This window comes from Tympanuchus pallidicinctus, unplaced genomic scaffold (assembly GCF_026119805.1).
Source record: "Tympanuchus pallidicinctus isolate F22 unplaced genomic scaffold, pur_lepc_1.0 scaffold9, whole genome shotgun sequence".
Classification (NCBI taxonomy): Eukaryota; Metazoa; Chordata; class Aves; order Galliformes; family Phasianidae; genus Tympanuchus; species Tympanuchus pallidicinctus.
The window spans coordinates 16,756,227-16,779,784 of record NW_026294813.1 but is presented as its reverse complement, the minus strand read 5'-3'; the positions used below and the strand labels follow the sequence as shown (position 1 = coordinate 16,779,784).

At 40.4% G+C, this 23,558-nt stretch overlaps 1 protein-coding gene across 2 annotated transcripts in view; it reads right to left on the bottom strand.

Moving 5' to 3' along the window:
- Positions 1-656: 656 nt before the first annotated feature.
- The window catches only part of KIAA1328 (KIAA1328 ortholog), a 180,868-nt gene continuing 157,966 nt past the window's right edge, over positions 657-23,558 (bottom strand). For both annotated transcript variants that reach the window (XM_052670657.1, XM_052670658.1), the window contains one exon: positions 657-6,115. In XM_052670657.1, the coding sequence (XP_052526617.1) occupies positions 5,902-6,115 (214 nt within the window). In that variant the 3' untranslated portion in view covers positions 657-5,901. The remainder of the gene's footprint in view (positions 6,116-23,558) is intronic.

Here is a 23,558-nt window from a genome sequence, read left to right as displayed (position 1 = left end):
CTGCAGTCTGGCTTTCCCCATTGCCACTAAGCAGTCTTTCAGATTGTTTTCTTGGTGGCTGAGTTCACAGATGCAAAGCCCAACTTCACCTTCCACTCTAAATTGAATCCTAGTTTTTTTTCTTTTCTCTTAGTATTTCTGCTTTACATTATTTCTTCCTCCTCAACTCTTCTAAATATAACAGAGTCTCCTGGTTTCACTTTCAGACTTTCTGCTTCCAAGAAAGATCTTTAGTGCAATGCGACCAGATTCCCAGCCAACACCTCCAAACAAGGCTCTTGGAAGTGTCAAAATGGAAATACTGTAGAGAATGAGGCCACTTCATCCCCATTCACAGCCATGGTAACTGGAATTTGGCATTCTGCTACGGTGAAAACCTTTCCAGGTGCATAAATGTTGCAGAACATTCAAAAACAGGCACAGGAAAACAAACACTACGGCAGGATGCTCAAAGGAGCTCAGGTTGCCAAAGAAGGCTGAGCAGGGGCTGAAGAAAAATGCCTATGGGGGTACTTGCTGTCTGCTAACAGTAGAACTGCAGTCCTGCTTCTATAGGCACAAGTAGTTTCTCCTACTGGAAACTAAAAGTAGGCAAATTCAACCTCAAAATAATGCAGTTTCATATCAGATAATTAAACACTGTGAGGCTGTACCTCGCAGACATCTTCTGTGTCTGTGAAGCCATCTCACCGTTTCCTTCCTTATCAGCCTGAAAGGAGAAGCGGGCTTCCCATGTTGCCCTTGATGCTCGTGGCACTCCTCATGTGCCCATGTCCAGACATAACAAGGGCACTAATCACCTCCTCTCTTCAGTGCTTTAAGGTAGTTGCAAAGAAGCTATCAAGAAAGACAACTTTTCTGGACTTCTTGCTTTCCTCTCTCTGCAGAGATCAGAAAGATCAACGTTATGTTCTGAGGCTGGTTCTTGAATGCTATGAATGAAGTGAGTTTTTGAGGTTTGTTTGGTTTTTCATATATTCAGAAGGACTCCAAGAGCAAAGAAACAAGGGATTCAAGGCTGACTCTGCAGCCCATAGATTGGTTTGTGTGCTGGGGCTATCTTGGCATCTCTCATCTCACCAGGGCCTCAGCTGTCAGTGACATCCAAGTTTCTCCACTTTACTTTCCGAAAGCCTGATATGACCCCCTTGGGCCTGAAAATACATAAGGTTTGAGTCTCAGCTTCTGTTAAATGAGAGCATGCACGGGAAGGCAAAAGTGGCTTTTCTAAGCTGGGAATCAAACACCATTCCTCAGACAAGCTCTTGCTGCTGTGGGGACACAACAGCAATCCCTGTCAACAACTGTAGGAATTGTCATTAGCCAATTGTAACCAGGCCAAGTTGGGTTTCTTGCTATTTTTTTTAGGGGACTTCTGCTTCTAGACACCCTCCACAAGCACCACAGTGAAAACCCTGCTACAGCCATGACTAAGAGCCTCAAGGTAGCTGCATGGTGCCACATTACAGTGAAACATTTATTGTCACCATGAGCAGTTCAGACTTAAGAGATGTGGGGAGCAACTGGGTATTGGGAAAGCATTTTACAGAGGACAGACATCCAGTCAGAGCAAACTTCAGTGCTTCTGTTCTGAATGAGGTTTAAATCACCTCATTCAATATTCTGTGTTGTCTTATGTAGCAGCACAGTTATGTAAATTTATAAATCATACACTAATTAGCACACAATTTCATAAATTTGGTTACAGTGAAAAAGGAGGTTACTAACTAACCAGGCTGTGCTCTCTCGCCCTCAGACGGTACAAACTGAAACACCACTGGAGGTTATATTTCAAAAAATCTCTGTTGCAACTTTTGGAGTTTAACCCTGGGCTCATGTGTGCTTTCAAGGGATACTTTTCGATATCTCAGGCTCAGTCTCTTTCAAGCATAGCTAAGCCCTTTCCTCTCCTTCCTTAGCACCAAACCTCCACAGCTCAGTGGATCACTGCAAATTTTGTTTTTCTTGTTTCTCCCTTATTCAGATTCTTGTTATATCCACTGTCACATTCTTCTGTAATCTAATTTCACACCACCATTGCTGCTAGCAATGAAATTCAGTCCATGCCTTGTTTAAATCCAGGTTTCACTCTCCTACTCTCTGTGTGGTCCCTCTGACAAGCTTTTCTATAGGGGAGCAGACAAAGCTAGGTCATTTCCTCCTTTCCTTATTTACCATTCATCCTTGGGACAGTAGCTCCCCAGATGCAGGAACATGATCTGGAAAAGGATAAGGGGCACAGGCTTCAGTTGGGAACCAGTGGTGGAAGACATTTCTCCCTTATCAACTTATAATCGTTTATCAACTTCTCTTCACCTTCAGAGCTGGCTTCTCTCATCCTTTGGTTCAGTTCTCTCCCTGTTATTCTTGTCCTTTCTTGTCCTTATCTCCATCCTTTCTTTCTTACTTTCTAACTCCTTTCTGTCCCAGTGCATGCTGCTGGCTTCCCACTTCTCTCTTTTTGAGATCTGTCCCCTAGACTTCAAGCTCTGAAAGAAGACTTGCTCATTTTCACCGCAATATCCACATCCTGGAGAGAAAGAGAGGGCTCATTGGGTTTAGCTGATGAAGCTGATGAAGACTCAGAATACACATAATATGATGGTGTGGAAAGTGGAACACATTATCAATGACAGTTACTACATCTGAGTTGGACAAAAGACACCTGAAAATCATTCAAATGAACAGAAGTCTTTAAGATTAAATGAAATCCCTAGATAATTTATTAGATTAAGACCTCACATACATTTATAAATACACGTTCAAGATGGTGTTCAACAGTGAGACTTCAGAGGCTACAAGAGGAAAGCGCGTGATTGCTGCAGGTCCACCACGTGCAAGGTGCACAAAAGCAATGAGCACACAAACATGTGCAGTGCACATGTATGAGCCACCTGGGAAGAACACAAAATGAAGGCGTGGGCAGCAGCCTTGGCAGGAGCCACGTTCCTCCACAAACTCTCAGGCAGAACACAGCCCAGCACGCAGCTGAAGCGTGTTAACTGGAAATACTCTGGACAAACATTCTGTGGCTGGACTATCTCCCCAGCGGCAGCTTCCTAATATAGGAGCTTAAAAGTAAAAGGACACTGTCAAGTGATTGCTTTTGCTAGTTTAATTTTAGCATTTCCTCTACTGTTTTAGCAGATGAAAAACAATTCCCCTCCCAGTCCCAAATACTGATTTTGTCCTTTCCTATTTGACAATCATTGATTTTTTTTTCTAAGGCTATAAATGTTTTAATAACTTCAACTTTGTAGTGCCTCATGGCAAAATATCTTTGCTTGCACTGACTGCTAAACACTATTCCTAATGTACTGCTGATAACTAGAGCAAGAACCGGCATTATAAAAAATGATTTTTCACAGGGTCTGCCAAATTAATAGCTTTTGCTTCTCGGTTCATATCTCACAGACAGTTAAAACATGCAGGTTTTCATCCATCAGATATTTCAACTATCTTAATTTGAGAATTCTTGCCTACATAAAGGTATGCCTCCCGTGTAGCTCTGACTGATGGACAGCACCTTGAGTGTAGAACCTGCGACCCTGACAATGTCACTTTAAAAAGAGCTACTACCAAAATATAGATTTGAGTCAAAAGTCACCGTCAGAATTAGCATTGTTAATGGACAAAATGGATCATAAGGAATCCCAAAGCAGCTTTATACCAGCACCCACAAAGAACCAAAGAACATAATGCTCCCATGCAGTGTTCTCAACTGGGTACACAAAGGCACCTTTTAAGAGATCTACTTCTATATTTTGCTTTTTTGAAAGGTCAGTTAGCACTTATTAGAAAAGGCAATCAAAGTTTCAGTCAAAGTGGAAAAGAGAAGAGAAGCAATTGGACTGAAATCAGAGAACTGTTTCTTTACACATGCCAAACCTGAACAAAACCAAAACAAACTGCACACACAGAAATCCCCAAACACTAAGATCTACGTGTCGGTCATAGCTTTCATGGTTTTCTATGCTTTTCCTGTTGCTCCTTGTACATTTTTCTCTGCCTTCCCCATCGTTTCCCTGCCTTCCTAAAGAAGCAGGCTGCTATTCCAGCAGAAACATGCTGAGTGAGAAAATCTATTGCCCCAACTGCTGTACTTGTGTCAGAGCACCTATTACGTCTTTGGGGCTTTAACCACAAACCTGCGCCTTCACAGGTCGAGGGAGAAGAACTAGGGGGGCACTCAACAGCAGATGGGTATATTAGAAAGAACTCACTGTCTCACTGACAGCAGGACAGACCAAGCAGGGTCTTTCTACAGTAGTCATTTTCTGGTCCAGTAATGCTGCTTCCCTCCTGTAAACTCCTCCGAGCAGCCTTTAAAATTCTTCTGGGATGCATGGAAAAGATATCACCTAATTTGTGATTAAGACAGATCCTGAGTGAAACAACTCAGAATTATGGTTCATCTCCTCCTTCATTTTCCTTTTATTTCATTGCTATAAAAGCAGGACGCTGCCAGGGGGTCTGTGCTCGATGCTCTGCATAGTGCATGCTCTCATCAGAGGGGCACAGTGGACCTCATTGCTGAGCCTTGCTAGCTCCTTGCAGAGCACAGGAGTACCAAGCACTGCACAGGAGCACATTGGAGGCAGGGAGCAGTGACACCCTAAGGATCAGGCCAGCAACCCGCTGCCATTAAGATCAGCATGGTTACCTAAAAAGACTGTCAAAAAAATCGCACTGGCCCACGAAGCAGTGTTTGGGAGCAAATGGTCTAGAACTTTCCCATATTGGCTCAATTCTACCTTTCCCTCGCTGCAATTTTACTGTGCAAAATGAGTATTTTAGCCTCATATTTCGAGGAACACATGCCGGTGGCTACTGTTACAATAAAATATGAACACTGCATTGTGGAGAAAATGACCATTAATCCTGTAATCTGCAGTCATTTTTACCAATTCTGCACATTTCTTTAAATAACCAAGTACATGCAGTAGATGGAAGTGCATTTAAATAAACTGAAATAGATATAGCATGAATAATTAAAGCCGGCAGGGAAATGTGCATTGCAAGCTGCTGGTGGAAATAATTACTGATTTGTCTTATTTACAATGGAGCCTGGATACCGGATCAAAATAGTGCAAGTTAGTGAAAATGTCTTAAGACTGTTCTTACCCTACCACTGCTATAAATTTCATCTTGAGAAGTACATCACATAGGTTTTGGACCACTACAACATCTGACCGTGTACTGCTATTTCAGGGTTAGGTCTCCCAGTACACAAACTATGTCAAATAGCACTGATTTAAAGAGGAATGTATTTCAAATGGATGCCTAATACATCAACCTGCAACATCATGTGTTCATATTATTAGACGCTGCACAATTGAGCTTATGATATAACCACTAAAAATGCAGCATGTTAAATACCAGAATGCTGAAGGGAAAAGTAGATCATAAAATCATTGACAAGAGTAGTAAAGTGCTTGTACCTTTGTAATACACCAGGTTTTAAACAGACTTGTTTAATTAAAAAATAATCTACTTTGAACATTGTGGCTCTTGAACGTTAGGCAGTTTTTGCAAACTGCTTTAGAGCGAAAAATCGATAATGAAATACACTTCTGATATGAGGCTGGCAAAACTGTGACTTCAATCTATTAGAAAATGTTGTAGAAGAAAAAAATTCTATTTTCGAATGATTATTTGGCACATGAAAGATTCAAAAAAAAAAAAAATCTTAACGCTTTCTGATTGGTGTATCCCCAAAATATCCTTGCAGCATGATTACTAAATCCAAAACGAAACTAGATGCTAATTAACTGTGTTTTAGAAGAAGGAAGACAATCCGTTGTTGCTCAAATAATTTAAAAATGGTACTTAAAAACAAACAAATCAGAAATAAAAAGGTACTACAAATTCTATAAAAGGGGAGTAGACCAAAGAGCAGTGTCAAATGAAGAAAATCTCCTCCAGCAGCCGTCTCTCTTCTAACTCTCCTGCTCTGCTTCTGGAATCACGAGGGGACTGGCACCAAGATGACGACCTGTGATTCACACAACCAGGCGTGTGCATTTTGTTCTTCTCGTAGGATTCTCGGTAGCGGTGTCCTGGGGCAGATATTGGATTCATAGCTCGAACCATGTCAAGAAGAGAAGCTTCATACCTACAGAAACACACAAAGAAATTGAAGATCCATTAAGCATCACATCATCATGTAGGAATTGAATTCCACCTTTCCACCTTCACCATTCAAAGTAGATCTACACTTGTCTGATGGGGTCCATTAGCCCAGAATGAGTTCTGTTATCTAAGTTCCTGTGAGGAATACCAACACAGAGGTGGTGAAAAAGAGTTGAGCAAAGCATGGGTTCTTGGGTTATTTTAAGCTATTTCATCAGCTTTTCCATTTGATGTGTGTAATGTCTTAGTCACACTCCGGAGATTGAGGACTGAAGTCAGAGATATGACAGCCAAGTACACAGAACAGGTACAAGGTGGACCCACACAGGTAATGGTAAAGTGACTTATATGCATGCTGCACTTTTTTGAATAGACCTCTACACTTGATTTAGTTTCCTGGGGATTTGAAAACAGCAGGAGACTTTATTATTATTGCCACAAACTACACGTGCTTCCAGTAAATCTCTATGCACTATATGGAGTCTGTCTGGTGGAAGCACTGAAGGAATATAATCTAAACAAGGCAATACAAAATCAACACTTCAGGCACTATGAGAGGCAAAGGTGCTAGACATTACTCAGGCTGTCCTTTAAGTGTGAGTACAGATGTGGGGGAAGGTTGCAAGCCACTGTTAGCTAGTAACACACACTGAATAATGGCAGTTGCTTTAAACAGGCTTCCTATTAATATTCACACAAGATAAGACCTGATCTAAATACCAGCACAGGATTGATCATTACAATATATTTTCTCCTGTCCAAACCTAAATGTCTTAAAGAATACTGGTTCCACTGCCTCCCTGGGAGCCTGTTCTCTAATATAAGAGATATCACTCAAGAATTTTACCCCAAAATCCCTTTCATTCCATTTTGTCATTAGCACTGACCTGTCTGATGTTGCCAATGCTGAAATAATTCACACACTCAATAACTTACACACAGAGAACATTATTCACAGCACCCAACCTAAGGTACGAGTGTAACTGGTTGGTCCCCATAAGGTCCCTGCCTTTTAAGCAGAAAGACTTCATCTATAGTGTGAGTAATCATCTCAAGCTGTTTCCTGCTTTGAGTTGCAGAGGAGGAGACTAAGAAGACTATGAAACTAAATCAGCCAGCTGGGATTCTTAAATAAAAATATTCTCCAGTGTGAATACAGTTTGCTGAAGTGAAAGATTAGCAGAGGTCAATGGAATTCCCAGAGGCAGAGCACAACTAGTGTTGTCCAGCACTGTCATGCGCAGCAGGAGCTAAAGTGACTCTCTTCCCTGAACTAACAAAGCTGTGTGAAATATCTCTCATTAGCTCAAGCAGTGAGAGTTACATGCCAACCACAGTCAGAAAGCTGACCATGACAAGCTAACCTAAGATACTGAGACACTTAGAGAATTAACTGTGGCACTGATAGGTTAATACCGACGTTAATAGCAATCATTAGTTATGCTCTTATTGCTTCAAAAAGTCAACTCTTTCATTTCTTTTAATATTTATTGTTCCTTCCAATTTGATGGTGGTCATCATTCCTAATACCGCCTGACTCAGTATAACTGCATCTCAGTGCTCTCTCTTCTATTTAACAGTCTGCATTAGTTTCCTCCAGACATACTAGCTTATATTTCATCCAATCAGAAACTCACTTCGTAAAATTCTTTCATATTTTGCACTTGTCTACATGACTTTCTATCATCTATCTGTCCAAATCACTCATAATAGCCAGAAATGAGTGACTCAAAACAAAAAATTGAGCTTTCATTTTGTTTCAAATGGACTGTGCAAACAGCTAACCTTGTTCCAACGTGATGCCTTACAGTTACTCTAGCCAAGAACTTCAGAAGAACATAGGTAGCCATGCTAAACCACTGCATACATGCCTGCTGTTCGTATTAGCATTCAGAAAGTATCTTCTAAAAACTTAAAGATATGTATAATGGAACAAGCCCTACTGCTAGTGGAAACTAGCACACAGCCATATGAGACTTTCCATGCAGAAAACGTTTTGGAATGAGTCTATACAGATATACACAGATGCTTTGAACCCAAAGAAAACCAGTTAACACATACATTGGTTTCATTAGCCACACCTAAAACTTTTTAGATTAATCTAGTCTAGCATACAAATGCTTATCTCCTCTGACTGTAGTGCTATCATAAAATTTCAATTTCTCCGGCAGCCACATTTAATCACAGATTAGGTAGGGAGAAACCAAACCAGCCAGTGCATTTATAGTAAACGTGCAGGCCCTAGATTTCAGCAGTACCTTGGAGTTCATTTCTTCTGCAAGTTTATCTAAGTTTTACAGCATTTCTGCTATCAGGAAGGCTAAATGATTTGGCAGATTACAAGAGCAGCAAATAGCGAAGATTATGTAAAAGACCAGGTGTTGTAAATCAGTCTATTTGACACCACAGTTATATATGCAATAAAGTGAATGAACTCTGCTAACAGAGCTCTATCTGATAAAGAGAACGCTCCTTGCAGGTATTTAGTGTTTAATCCAATGATAATGGCTTGCCCTAGTTTGTCTAGGCAACATCAGACAGCATCTGACTGGAGGCAACTGACTAGACCTAGAATGGTTTGAAGCTTGCAAAGACGATTTTCTCTCTGTTTATTTGTATCCAAACATTTAAAGAGACACAGCCTGAGTGCTCAACTCCTGAAATGAAACTTTCTCTAAAAACTGCATGTGCATTCCTTCCATGATCTGAATAAATGAGTAAGTAAAAATGGATTAAGATCACGCTTTGTAGCATCAGTGAAGTCAAAGCTGCAGCATCAGGCACCTAAAGTCAGAATGTTTCAAACATAAAGACTGCTCTGGCAAACTTGGCTTGTGAATACTGAGTGTTTTTTTTTTAATGGAAATTAACAGCCAAGAGTGTCCCAGTGCTGTTCATGCTTCCCAAATTGGAAAAAATCCTGTATGTTTTGCAGAAGTACCAGCATCAGACATTAAGCTAGATACTGAAATTCCTCATGTATGGACGCTCAGCCAAACAACGAAATGTCCTATCAGTGGACATAGACGCTTATGTACATTTTATTTTATGGGTTTTGCCCTTTTAGCAGCATGGAAATGAGACAGGCAACTGTCCCTTCAAAAACAGTGATAATTCAGTCTGCCTTTACCCTTTTGCTACATTTTTTAGTTTACTGGAAAGTCAGCAAGTACATCATAACCGACTGGAAAACATCTTTTCTAAGCCTGGCTTTGGCATTTTCCCCATGTACATTTTTTCATGTAATTGTCATGAACCTGAAAATTTATGTGTTTCATGATGGGATAATAAAGTTTGTGCAAGTCTGTAAGCTTGGGCTAGAAGTCATGTAGCTGCTAGGCTTTGGAGAAAATAGGCCTAAGCAGTCTTCATAAATTCCACCAGGAGAGGGAACATGATCAGTGGATGTACAAAGCGTAATGAAGGCAGGACCACACAAAGAGGGCACAGCAGATGCAAAGAGAACAGACCAAGGTAAGTAGAGAAGCTCTTCTCACAGTGAAGAAAATTGGCCTTTCTTTTTAATGTACAAAGTAAAACCCCAAATAAAGCTCCATACACAGCAGCATGGAGATTCCAAATCTGTCTGAGGGACAGGTAACAAGGATCAACCCATTGTAGCTGTCTCAGTGTGGAGCTGTGTCCTGGTCAGGCATTGCACAGCACGATTACAGTACTCTCCTAATCTCCTGTGTACAATTAATACAGATTTCTGGAAATTTGTCTCCTCAGCTGCTAAAGTGCTTGAAGAAATTATACTGCAAACTTTCAGTATTAGCTTCTAATTAAGTCGGTATCTAGTAAAGTTCTCAAACACTCAATGTCCAAGAGTTTTGTAGTCCATCACTACGGTAACAAGAAACAGCAGACAGTACTGTGATTCAGAGCAGCTCTCTGAATGTCCCGGTTTTAAAGAAGAAAATAGTATAAAAATAAACACACTACACTGCATTTCTGTTTCACTGCTTGTGCAGCAGGGAGACAGCGCTCTGAGCATCCACAGGTGCATCGTCCTTCGTGCCGTGCTTCAGAACGGAATGGGAAGGAAAGCACCTGCATCTTTATGACAAAAGCAAATGTGGCTGTTGCTCTGGGAACCATAAGACCACTTATTCCTAGGACGGTTGCTGAGAAATCACCTGAAACCATTTAGCATTCTACTTAAAAAAAAACACGGGACGACCAGAGGCAGCGGTCCTGCAATGTATGGTACCTACAAAATGGTCAGTTGATGCTGAATGATGCACAGAACTCAGCTGATGATTAGAATATTAGAGAAAATGGTGTTTTTGAAGGGAACATCAGCACATATTGGTATCAACCACCTGAACAGAGATGTTTGTTCATTTGTTTAGACTTTCGGGATATGTCACTGAATTTTTAATATTTCTCTATTTCCCATTGCTGGTAAAATATATTTCTTACATGCTATACAATTTTTAAATCACTCTATTGTATTTCCACTTTGTGCGGTCTCATTTAACTAATAATATAATTCTCTCCTTCCTGTAAAAACAGCACAACACCAAACAAGCTTGATATTTGGAGGAGCAGGAGTTTCCCCATGAGGCAAAATAACTAAACTTATTAGAGTCATAAATACTCCGGCAGTGAGATATATGTATATTTCTTCAAACAAGCACTGTCAGATATTATTTGATCACTATGTTCAGAGATATCTTTTCATTTACAGTCTCTGAAAATTTATTCTTCAACCATAAATGTGTACAAAACACAGAATGTCTCTTCTGCAAGGTGATGGCATTTCAACAAAGCATACTGGCAATACGGTTTTGGAGATTAGTAGCTATATAGGCTTACTTTATTTAACTATATATACCAGAGGAAATAAAAAGGTTTATTTTTATACTACTGCTTATATTTTCAACATGAAGTTCAAAGTGATTTACTAATGTTACATGAATTGCCTTTGAATTACGGTACAGTATTGTGCCCAAGTACAAAGCCCAACACTATTTTGTATTCATAAAACATCATCTGCCTCCAAGCATTTTACAAATGCTAAATACAGCTAAAAACACATTCAAGGGGTAAGGAAAAGACCCATTTTACAGAAAAGGAAACCAGGCTTATTGCTATTATAAAGCAAATGTCAAATCCCTACTTGATTGGAACAAACAGGGCAAATAAAAGCAGCTTCCACAGCAGACAATACACATGCAGATAGGGAAATGGCCTCAGTGGTCAAACAACCCCAAAACCTGAAGACAACACACTAGCAATACAGTGTGAGGTCATATGGAAAATACCAGCTGTATTGACTCCTTACCCATCCAGAAGCTAAGCCAAGCTCTATAGAAAAAAGGCTGAGCTCCATCCAAACTCAAGTCCTAACTGCTTTCTGCCATCTTTATTCTTGTGTCCACAATTCTCACACCAGGGATGATGGACATTACATTCCTGGCTGTCATTTCAACAGTCTGTTGTTCACAAATCTGTCCGATTTACTTTTCATCCTTCAGTTTCTGCAATATCCTGTGGCAGCAAGCATAAGATGTTTGCTGCTATGGAAGGACACCCTCTTGCATGTCCTCTAATTTCACTGAACGCTTTTTAAGGATTGACTGCAATTATGTGATAGCATCTGATGAACAACAGTTACACTTTAAATTTATCCCTCATCTTTACCATTTTGCAAACTTTGTGAGTATTCTCATTCAGTCTTTTCCTATCCAGTGTCAACAGCTTTTCAGTCCCTCTTGGTGCAGCAGTTGTTCCATCTCCTTGATCACTTTGTCCCATGCATCTTTTCTTGCATCCACAATCTCTTACTTGAGAGGCAGAGACCAGGAGTACTCAAAGTGCAAGTACACCAAGGCCTGTGTATTCTACAAGCTTTTGTGGAGCACTGAGGAGCCTCTGACTTCACAAATGGCAAAAAAACAGCTCTTGAGTTCAGTATCAAATAGGCACACTGTTGACTATTCTTTTTTGGAGTTTCTTGCCATATGCATGACATTTGACTACTTGAAAGAACCCTACAGACATTAGGTTATCCAACTAAAAACATTAGGTAATCCAGAATATTTCACTGTTCACCTCTTGCTCCAATTTACCGATGAAGAACCATTCTGACACTGAAACACCCTGCTACCAACTCTTCCTCATCATGAAAAATAAACATTAAGTTCCTTTGTCTGTTATCACAAAATCAGCAGTAAATACAGAGAAGGACTTTCCCCTAATCCTGCATAAACCTGGGTGCCTTAATGCTGAGTCTTGGCAATGGCCTTTTGAGAATCCAAATATATTATGTTCAGTGGACCTTCTTTGTGTCTCTACATTTCCTGTTTCATGAAGCAGAGGTCTTACCTCTGCAGAGGTCTTACCTTCATTCTTCCTTCTCTCCCTCCCTGCTGTACAGAGTATAATCCAGGTTTTAGCCATCATGCTATTTGGCCCAGCAAGCTTGAGATGAATATATCGATGAACACCAGAAACTAGTTGGATAAGAAATGAAAGCTGAAAAGAGAAACTGATCTTGCAGTCATTCCCTGAAAGCCAAGATAGGGGACCTTGCCTTTCATGTGACCTGATCTTCAGTGACCAAATAACACCCTGGGGAATAATCCCTTGTATTGACTCCTCAAGATGCTGAAACCACCCAGAAATGAACACAGTGAAGTGCAATCTTCGAGCCTAAGGCATCAAGAGGATGAAAAAGATTAAACAAGGAATCAGAGACAAAGGCACTGTGCCAGTTAGCCCAAGATTCTCATTTCACGTTCATGTGGGTTGGGACTCAGAATTGACACTTCACCATGGGAAACAGGAGGAGGCAAATTAAGCAGTGCTGTACTTATTTAAAACAACTCCAGGTTGGGACAACTCCAGGTTGCCTACAATGGGTCTGTATTTTCCAAAAGTATCTCAAAGTTTCTCAATTCTTAAAGAAGAAGATCAGACTGAAGAAAAGTTCAAAGCAATTAAAAAAAGATCTAAGTCTTTTATTTAAAATACATCACACAGTGTAAAACAGAATATATTTACAATGTCCTCAGCAAAAGCCTCCCGGAGTGCTGTAAAACCCACACCCACATAATAGAGAGCTTATGGTATCAGAGACTTTAAAGAATTCTCCGAGGCAGTTTTCACAGAATCATAACCTAGAGAAGGAAAAGACTTATTAGATCATCCAGCCATCTCCCCGCTGGCGGAGAACAATTCCCTACAGTGTGCTTCCTAACACTTTTTGCTAACAATCAGCCCCTTGCTATTCTCCTTGGGAGGCCATTCCACAGTCAAATATATCTCATGCTATCATTATCATTATTACTTATTTATAGGCTACAGCATAACCTAAAGGGCCTTGGCAAGGATTCGGGGATCCGACTCCACAACCACCTGTAAGAATAAGCATTCAAAAGAGCAGACAGTTGCACAGATTTTTGCTTTGGAGTTTGGTAGGAGGAAAAATGCATATAAGAACATACTACATGAACACGTTTCTGATACTCAGCTACAGATAGACAAAGAGGTTTCTTCTTCCTCCCAGTTTCACACTCCACTTTTGGTGCAAATACTCCTTAAGTATTTGAATAACATTACATTCCTCCCTTCTGCTCCAGTCTCAGACAACATTTATCTGAGCCACACATATTTTAATCTTCTCTCATAAATCAATACCTCTTGCACAGCAACAGATTTTGCCACTCTCCGCCTGTCTTCATCAGTGTATTTCTAGCAAGCCACCACCCAGAGACCAGAACCACGTTCCCCTGGTGTGATTACACAGAAGCCAAAAGGAGACCAGCTCCCTCCAACAGTCAAAGTCAGCCAACGGCCTTTTTGCAGCCATTTCATGGCTCTTGTGCCCTTCCTAATTAGTGTGACACGCTGCAGTGTAACATGTTGCTGTATGCTGTAAGACCTGCAAATCAGTGAAAGGAATGCCTCGTTTTGTAGAGTTACTATTATCCCTACATCTTCAGGCAAAAGGCATCAGAGCCTTTGCATGGGAGAACATGGAGAAAAGCAGCATCATTTGGTAATGACACACATCCTCACTAACCAAAATGAGCTATGCTCAGCAGCACTATGGGACAGTAGTAAAGAGCTACAGAGGGCCTGGTCTTTAAAGAGGCTGAGTACTGCTGGCTTAACCCTGTCTTTCACACGCCAAGCAGAGACGGTATGCTACAGGATACTGAGATCCACATCAGCATCTCAAACTTTTGTCCTAAGTCAGAGCTGATAAGAGATTTTTCTTTTGCAGTTTTCACCCTGGCTTCACCTATGATAACATCCAACCGGCTGTTATTACTGAAATAAGAGTTACTGCTGCTCTCATTTCTCATTGCTAAACAGGTCATTTTCACTTACCTATAGTCAGAGACTAGCACCTGCTTTCTCACCTCAGTACTCCCAACCCTCAGTTCCCCTACCTTTTTACTCCTGGTAACTCAGCCTTTTATGTTATTTTTTCACCGGACTTTCACTCAGGCTTTGCTGCCATGTTACCAACCTGTCAAACTGAAAGGACTGCTTTATTGTTTTTGTCTCTGTGTGCTTTTAGTACTTAAAAAACAACAAAAAACACAGATCGTTTCTTTTAAGGCATAGCTGCAGGCAGCTGAATTGGCATAACTGAGGTTGTAATAATTCTGGAACAGGGAGAGTGAACAAAGACTTCAGTGCTGGGAAGTAAAGAAACCTTTTAAATCATATCAGCTAGTGACAGAAGAATAATTTAGAATGAAGTTTTTAGTATAAAAGAAAGAAATTACAGAATCATGGAACTACCATGGAGTTTAACAACCACCTCTGCAATCACTCTGTTTGTATTGTCCTTCTCTCCCCTCCCACACACCCATTTCTGTCTCATCAAGTCTGAAAGCTCTTCAGATCAGAAAATGAACCTCAGTCTATGTTCAGCACTGGAGGCCCTGATTCTGCCCTGATATTACATAATAACTTTGCACTTCAGAGCATGCTTAGCTTTTATTCCCTTTAAGCACTCTGTCATCACAGCATATCTCCTGCAAGATCTTCACCCTTTATTGTTATGGGCCAAAACTAAGCTGTCATCATATTTTCTGCCATACCTCATCCCCCTACTTCTCCTGCCTTAACAGCCTTTTTTCTCAATATTTTTTTTTTTTGCTCTTACAAGTTTGGCCCCAAGCATTTTTCCCCTCAAAGCAAGCTCTAATTCAATGAATCATCTTTAAAATTGTGCTTTTTCTTTTATAATGTGCTAAAGCCCCTGACAAAGGGTTTGCATATGTATGGTACAATGAAATTCTGCACCTCCACTCTACCGTTCCAGGTCTTGCTCCTTGGTTTTGATTTCTTTTTCATGTTTCATCTCTTTTTCCTACTGTGCTTTCAGCAAAGCTAGGACAGAATAGCATGGAAAATGCCCCCATACGGAGGCTAGAACTTTGCAGGTACTTTGTAGGTACTAAATAACTTAACAAAAAAATAATTTTAAGGGGCATGGCACAGGGGGAAAGAATGGGAAAAAAAAAAATCTGCTTGCAAAGTCCATAATCATTTACATGGATTGGCTATCTGCCTTTCTTCACAAGCTCAGTCCAAATTCCCTGCTTGCCAGATATTAAATCAACTTTTTGCTTCAATTGTACAGTCACTGGAAGATCTGCAGAGTTTTAGGTCAAGCATTTATAACCATTTTATGATTCCAAAGTTTCTTACTTTGTCATTTAGTTACTGAACTGTGAGCTTTCATTGACTTTCTAAGCATTGTGGCAAGAACTGCTACTAGCTGTGCAAGATTTAAAACCTCATTGAGCAGAGGAGCAAAATCAGGGCTGTGGTAGTTTTAAGTATATATTGGGGTGGAATTGTGACCCTATGGAAGCCAATGGAAGTTCTGCCACTTGCTCATTGGGGCTGGGCTACTTCCCTGTCTGCTGCAATTTGTTGTGTAAGGATGAATAGGTACTGCAAAACCTCTATTTGACACCTTGGAAATGAGATGCCTCAGTGAATGCTTGGAAATTATTTATTTTACCTTTTTCTTTTCTTTTTTCCTTCTATCCTGGTGAAATATTTTATACACAGTCAATTGCTGTACCTAAACACCAACTCTTCCTGTGGATCTGTATTATACTTCGCCTCCTGCTTGTCAGCTTAATTTCTTCTGCTGTGGCATGGAGTGTTTAATAGCAAAATCTAGCACTCAGATTCTTTTGTCTCTTAATTATCTCTGCCCTGTCAGCTGTATCAGTGAAAACAAGTTACCATTAGACAATTCAGATACCAGTAAACACCAACTTGTGATAATGTAGAGTCCTGTATTGCTGTCATTACAGAAAAAAACTGTTTCAGGGAGGTTTGAAAAAATTAAATAAGCCTGGCACTTCTAAATGACTGAAAATCTACAGATATCTTAATTATTCTTCAATAGCTTAATCATTCTGAAGAATCATGATCTTTTATAATGGCTATTTTAAATGAGAGGTTTGCTGCTCTGCACAGTTGCCACTGCCTTCTAATTGTGAATTAAAGCATAACTTAGAGTGGCTTTATGCCAGCATGACTAGAAAAATTTACAGACACTAACTCTGGTTGAAATAGGGGGAAAAAAGCAGTTAGATTTCTATAAGTAATAGGAAATCACTCACCAAGTTGTACTTTAAAACAAAACACTAGAGCTTTAAGTTGACAAACTGACTTGAATTAAACCACACAAAAAAGTGCTTGCACTGTAAATCTTACAGGGCAAAAGTGATGGTAGGTTATCATTCTGTTTATTAGCATGCACTTTGCAGAGTTCAGGGCAAGTATGGATACGCATTCATTCCATTTTATGCCGCGCATTACTGAAAACACATTTCCCATAAATAATTCATAAATGCATTGTCTGAAATTTCAGATTCCAAAAATATAACGTGGTTTTCAACTTTATGGTTGCTTGGTGTTCAAAACAGAAATAGACAATTGGATGGATGGACTTGGCAACCCTGATAAGAACCCATCAGTCAGAATTGCACTTCAGAGGTAAATGCAAACATCTTCCAGTTCCTGATCCATGGGTGCGTGTGTTAGCAGTCCCTTGGTGGGGAACAGGAAGAGAAAAAGAAAGGACAGAAGTAACTGAGTAGTGAGCAGAAAGTGACAGTCAGAGACTTGACTTTAGAAAGCACATTTTTCAGAAAACAGTGTCCTGGTCTTCTCTGGTCATGAGCTGGATGCAGAAGAGCCAGGAGGAAAAGGTCACTTCACCAAATACTGTGATGAGGAGCTAATGGGCTGAAGCTGCCAAGAAATCCAGAGGAATTTAAATTTGAAGTACAGTAATAGTTAAAATACAGAGAATGGACGTATTTTGCCTTGTGAAAAGCACGTCTTCTGGCCAGACTATGCCACAAACCTGAGCTCTGCTTGTTGCTCTGAGATCTTAATTGATAAAACCTCATTAATTGTAATGGCATAGCGACTGGCACAATCTTTTACAACACTTATGTTAGGATAAGAGAAATTAATAGAATCCTGCAGTTCATCTAAAGTCTAATCTCTGCTGGGGGCAAGTGACCACAACTCCTTCTGAAGAAACTTCAGTATACTTCATAGGGTACAGCCGTTAAGTTTTACGTATCATATGATTCTGTATTTTGCTGACATTGTATTTGTAGTTTATGCTCAGAAGCTTCTTTTTCCTTCATCAAGTACTCAGATGCCTCCCATCAGACAGAAACTACTTTCCAGCCAGATCTGCACTAACTGGCACTGCTCTGCTCACCTCCCAGAGAGAGGCACACACCGTTCTGGGTCCCTTATCTAATGAAACCCTTGGTGTCTACCCCAAACAGAACCACCTACTTCCTCCTTACACATCAGCTCTTTCTTAAATCACATTCATTCCGTTTTTCCTGTGAGCAAACACAGCAACTGAGCTTGAATTCTCAGCATCCTAATGTATTGATTGCTTGGGTGCAGACCATACATGATGAGACAACACTCCCATAAAAATTGTATTCCAGTACCCAATTGCTGTAAAACCTCCTGCTTTGCACTGTTAAACCTCCTGCTCTGTGTTGGAAGGGTTGGGACTATCTGATGCTCCATTCATTTCCAGGTGCGCTGCTCAACTCTCAGGGGTAATCTCTAAATCAGCTGAGATTTCATACATCAAAGATGAGGATACATAATTCAAGAGAAGCCACTGAGATAGAACAGCTGTAAAAAAACACAGTGTGTTGGTGGTGCCTGGTTTAGCATGTCAAAGAGGGGTGATCGCTGGCATGGAGTTGCACACAGCTGGCACAAGACCATGCTGCGTGGCAGAACGGGTGGCATCTTTGCGAGCTTGATAGGGACACAAGTGCTCAATAGGCTTGACACTGTGCAAGTTCCAAGTTAGAAGGCACCCTACAGAAAAAAACAGCAGTAAAGCACAGAGTATGAGGCACTCAGGCCTGGTGTCCCTTGGCCGTAGTCATCACAAGCTAACAACCTCTTTCAGAAACTTTACACAGGTGGTAGGCGTCCCACTGAGATAAATTACCTACTTCTGGTTGCTGAACAGATGGGCAGGGAAGTGAAATTTTAGTTTGTTCATTCCCAGCAGTAAGTAGCAAAGATGATCTCGGGCTCTGCAGGATTACTTTTCGATAACCATACACCTGTGGATAGTCCACACTTCTGTCAGAAACTGTATAACGTCACTGATACACCACAAAATAAGGCAGGGCACTTAGTGGCTCACAGGACTAATACTAAGTTTCTATATCATTCTGAATAACTGCAAGGCTGAGAAGGGCAAGAAAGTATTCATAGAGGGACCTCAGCTGGCAGGAGAAGTACTTCAACAAGCATCTCCTAACAAATGCAAAGTCCTGCACCAGGGGAGGAATAACCCCTGGCACCCGGTACATGCTAGGGCTGACTGGCTGAGAGGCAGATTTGAAGAGAAGGAGCTGGACAAAAACCTGAATGGAATCATAGAATCTTCAAGGTTGGAAAGACCACTAAGTTCTTCTATTCCAACCATCAGCCCTTCCCACCATGCTATTATGTCACGTCCCTCACTGCCACATCTCCATGGCTCTTGGACACCTCCAGGGACGGTAACTCCACAGCTCACTGGACAGCCTGCGCCAATGCCTCACCACTCGTTCTGAGAAGACATTTTTCCTAATATCCAACCAGAATTTACCCTGGCGCAACTTGAGGCCATCACCTCTCATCTTATTACTGCTACTTGGGAGAAGAGGCTGACCTCCACCACATCACAGCTTCCTTTCGGGGAGATGTAAAGAGCAAAGTTTAATATTTAGAAAAAGGCAAGTGAGGGATTGGAGTACGTGGCATGCAAAGGATGTCTGAGAGAGCTCCAACTGCTCAGCCTGAAGCAAAGGCAACTCAGGGTGATCTTACTGTACATACAAATACTTGATTAGCCAGGGAAAGAAAGTAAGACCAGCTTCTTCTCAGTGAAAGGATGAGAGGTAATAACGGATGCAAACTGAAACACAAGCTGACTCTGCTCTGAGCAAGCAGCTGGATTAGATGATCCCCGGAGCCATTCTATGACTTTATAGCGGTCTATTTGTCTCTTCATAAACATAGTAAGCCTCATGACAGTGTATGAGAGAATTGCAAGGATGGACTGTTGAGGATTGGACTCTGATTTGCCCATACAATACAGGCATTTGCAACCGAGGAAGCTTGAACTGCCAGTGCCCGCAATTGCAAAGCCCCATAAACTAACCCATGCATTAACAAAGGGCTTCTGCACAGAAAGATTTGCAATTCAGTAAAATCAAACTGTCTGCATGAGAAACATGATGATGTATTTAAATATGGGGTTTTGCTCCCTTCCCGAAACTTTACCGAATCACTTGAATCTATTCATGTACAAATGCATCATAGTGTAAGTACACAATCTCGTATAAATATGTACATAAATATGTAAATATTTAGGAATATCCATATCCACACATTAAGAAACTTAGTAAAAACGTGGTTAGTATCCACACCGTAAGCTTGCAAATATTTTTTGGGCAGAAATCTCCAGCTAACTTTACAGCAGGATCTCTCAAAGGAAGCAGAACTCTTGCTTTAAAAAATAAAACTAAGAAGAAATAAAAAGGAGCACGCTACAAAATGAATGTGACCCAGGGACTTACCCTTCTATGCAACAACACGAGCAGAGAGCACAGAGACAGTGAAGTCCGCAGGGCGTGAAATTAAAATTTTCACACAGATACAATGAAGTAATGATACAACGTTACAACCTTGGCACAAAAATCTTCTGGTTTGAGTGAAGTCATGCAATGTTACAGCTTGTGCGCGGGCAGGAACAGTCCTCTGCTAAAAAGTTTGTAACAAAATAGGAGTGAAAGCAAGAGAACTGGATGGGCAATTGCAACAGGGCTACACATTGTGGTGATCCTGACGCTTCTTACGTCGCTCATCACAGCCGCATCGAGCTGCCAGCGCAGGCTCAGGCAAAGAGAGCACGCTTCTCTCTCACACCTAGAAATCTAGGAGCTGAGATGCCTTTGGGAGATAGGAAAAAGACAGAAAGGGATTTGAGCTTGGCAAGGAAGGGAGAGAGAGAGGACATCTCTCTCACTACATCAGTTTGCTGCCTCTGAATGAGGCGGATGTGCAGGCTCCAAATTCCAAGCATATGGATAGGAGCAGGGATGCACAGAGCAATTAGCAGAGTCAAGCTGGGATGAGCAGCAGCTGGAGCAATGCAAAAGTCCTTCTAGGAATTGCTTCATCTCATGGAGTGAAAAAGGGAAAGCAGTGTTGGAACAATATGGGCTATTTGGAAAGGACAAGGTCATGGGAACAAAAATGGGGCCTTTGTACAGCTCTCTGGCAGATCCATGTGCAACAAAAGAACTTCATACATCAGACTGGAGACTTGCAAAGGATGCCATATACCTACACGCTGCAACACTGAATTATCAGATCATCTGCATGGATCAGGAAGCATTTCATTTCCAAGAGTATGAAAAAGCCTGCAAACTCATAAATTGTGAATCTGCTTGTACATTATGATGTTTCACAGATACCTGGTAGACTGACAGATGTGCGTGCATTCAACAAAATGTATTTATATGTCTGCACTGGGGGGAAAAAAAAAATCTGCATTCAGCTCTGCAGCTCATGTCCAAGCACGATCTCATGGTCAGAGGCACACACACAAGCACTACTGGTAATGAGGGGGTGTGTGCCACTCACGCTTCTGGAAACGGAGTAGGAAAAGTGCACATAATGATGCAGAGGTCATTCCTGACATGGCATGTTGCTCACCCTGCTGATCCAGGACAGGACACACAGAGAAACATACACCAAAACGCGGCTTAATAAAATCTTTAAGTCTCCAGCTTATTAATTAAAAAAAAAAAAAATTCTCATTTCATTCCAGTGATTTCATTAGGTTACACTTCTTCATCTTTATTAAAAAATAATCAGAAGTGAAATGTTTCAATAAACTCAATTTCTGTTTTAAGTAGTAAAAGATGATTCAATGCAGATGAAGCAAAAATAAAAGTTGAAAGTACAATGGCATTAGAGGCTCTCAGAATCTCCCTTAAAAGATTTTAAATGTATAAATTATACATTAGTACTCTAGAATGTCTTTTTTGTTATTGTTATTATTATTATTTTTTTTAACAGAAAAAGAACTTTGAAAGCAAATTTCTCACTCAGCTTTCCAGTTGTACCTATCAAAACAAAAGCCTCTAAAGGTTATGGTTATGAAGGAGAGAAACAATATTTAAGGCACTGCTACTAAAATAGACAAAGATAACTTAGTACAGGACTATTTATGGTCAGTGAATGCTTAATTTTCCACTGTGTTTTCGAATTATTTCTCCCTAACACAATCAGACTGTGAGAAATAATTTTGTTTTTTTTGTCACAGAGGGTCATAAATGAAGTACAACCTCATAAGCAATACAAAACAGATCAAAATTATTATATGTGACCCTAAATTGTGTAGGAGCTAGAGACAAGTTGTTATAAGAAATTTATATGCTAAACCTAATCAGTATCTATAATGAAATGCAACGTGAAGAAAAAAAAAAAAAAAAAAAAAAAAAAAACACAATAAAACCCAAATCCTTTAAGATTATCTAAAAGTTGAGGAGAACTTCATTGCTATAGTGACGACATGCTAAAAACCAAAATTACCAATATTCAGTAGCATGTGTTTTTGAAAACAAAATTGTGTACTAGGAAGAGAGTAAAAGTCACACCTTGCAGCAGAAATTGGAGCTGTCAGCCACAGCAAAGACCTGTAAATTGACTTTAACAATCTCCTTGCTACAGCATGGGGGTGACCAGGCACTGGGAGGTGATCTTTGCAGGTTCCTTCCAACTAAGGATTCTCTATGACTCTATGATTCTAAGATTCCATGAAAAGCATAAATACACAAAAATAGGAAGTAAACTTGCTCGGGACCACCTAAGAGTGACAGAGCCTCAGCAGAAAAGGCTATTCACCATGAAGTTTATGATGCCAAAGAGGACTTGGTGAGCAATTTATCACAAGTAAAGGTGTCATATAAATACATTACAGAACAAATCAACAGAATGAACAGTAATAAGCAGCTGGGATCAGTTGGTATTCGTGCAAACTTCTGAGGGAGCATAGGGATGAAATAGCTGAACCACTGTTAACTATGATATAATTGCCTAAAACTGCCTCAGTTGTGTGGCAGTGAGAATTGGCAAATGTAAGGTTTATTTTTGAAATGATCCGCAGTGATATACAAATTTAAAAATAGAAGAGTGTTGGTGTTTGGAACAAGCAGACTGATAGGAACTACAGTAAAGAAACTTCCACAATGCAAGCTTGATCTATTGATGAAAAGTATACTTAATTGTAATCCATTGGAAATATCTACTAGATTTGTAGAATTATTATGCAACCTGAGAGGAAAAATAGAGCTTATAAAGTTTATCTGCAGTACCAAACATTTTCAGCAAATCTAACACCAAAGACTCAAAAGTTGTTGTAAGCTAAGAGGAAAATGGGCAGATAATTGTTTCAAAAATGAGAAATAAACAGATAACATTAAAATTGGTCCACTGGAAAATGGCCAGGGAGGTCACCCAGGGAGCAACACAGAAATCTGTTAGGGCCTGACCTCTTTAATGCATTCATAAGTGGGCTAGAGAAAGGACAACTAATGAGATGACAATACTACACCGTTCATGGTACAAAAAACAAGAGCTGGAGGTCTTCACTGAGGCAGATAATTAGAATATGATGAAGAAAAAAAAAAAAAAGCACATTAAAGCCAGTCCTGGAAATGGGGCACATCTAACGGTATAAAGTGTTGGTTAATGTCCTTAAGCAACAGAGATGCAAGAATTTTTATTGAGTAAGTTATCACAAGCTCATGTGCCACTGAGGAGGATGCGGTACACCTGCACTCCCTCTCCCAGAGCTCTCAGTACCTAAGCCCTTTGAT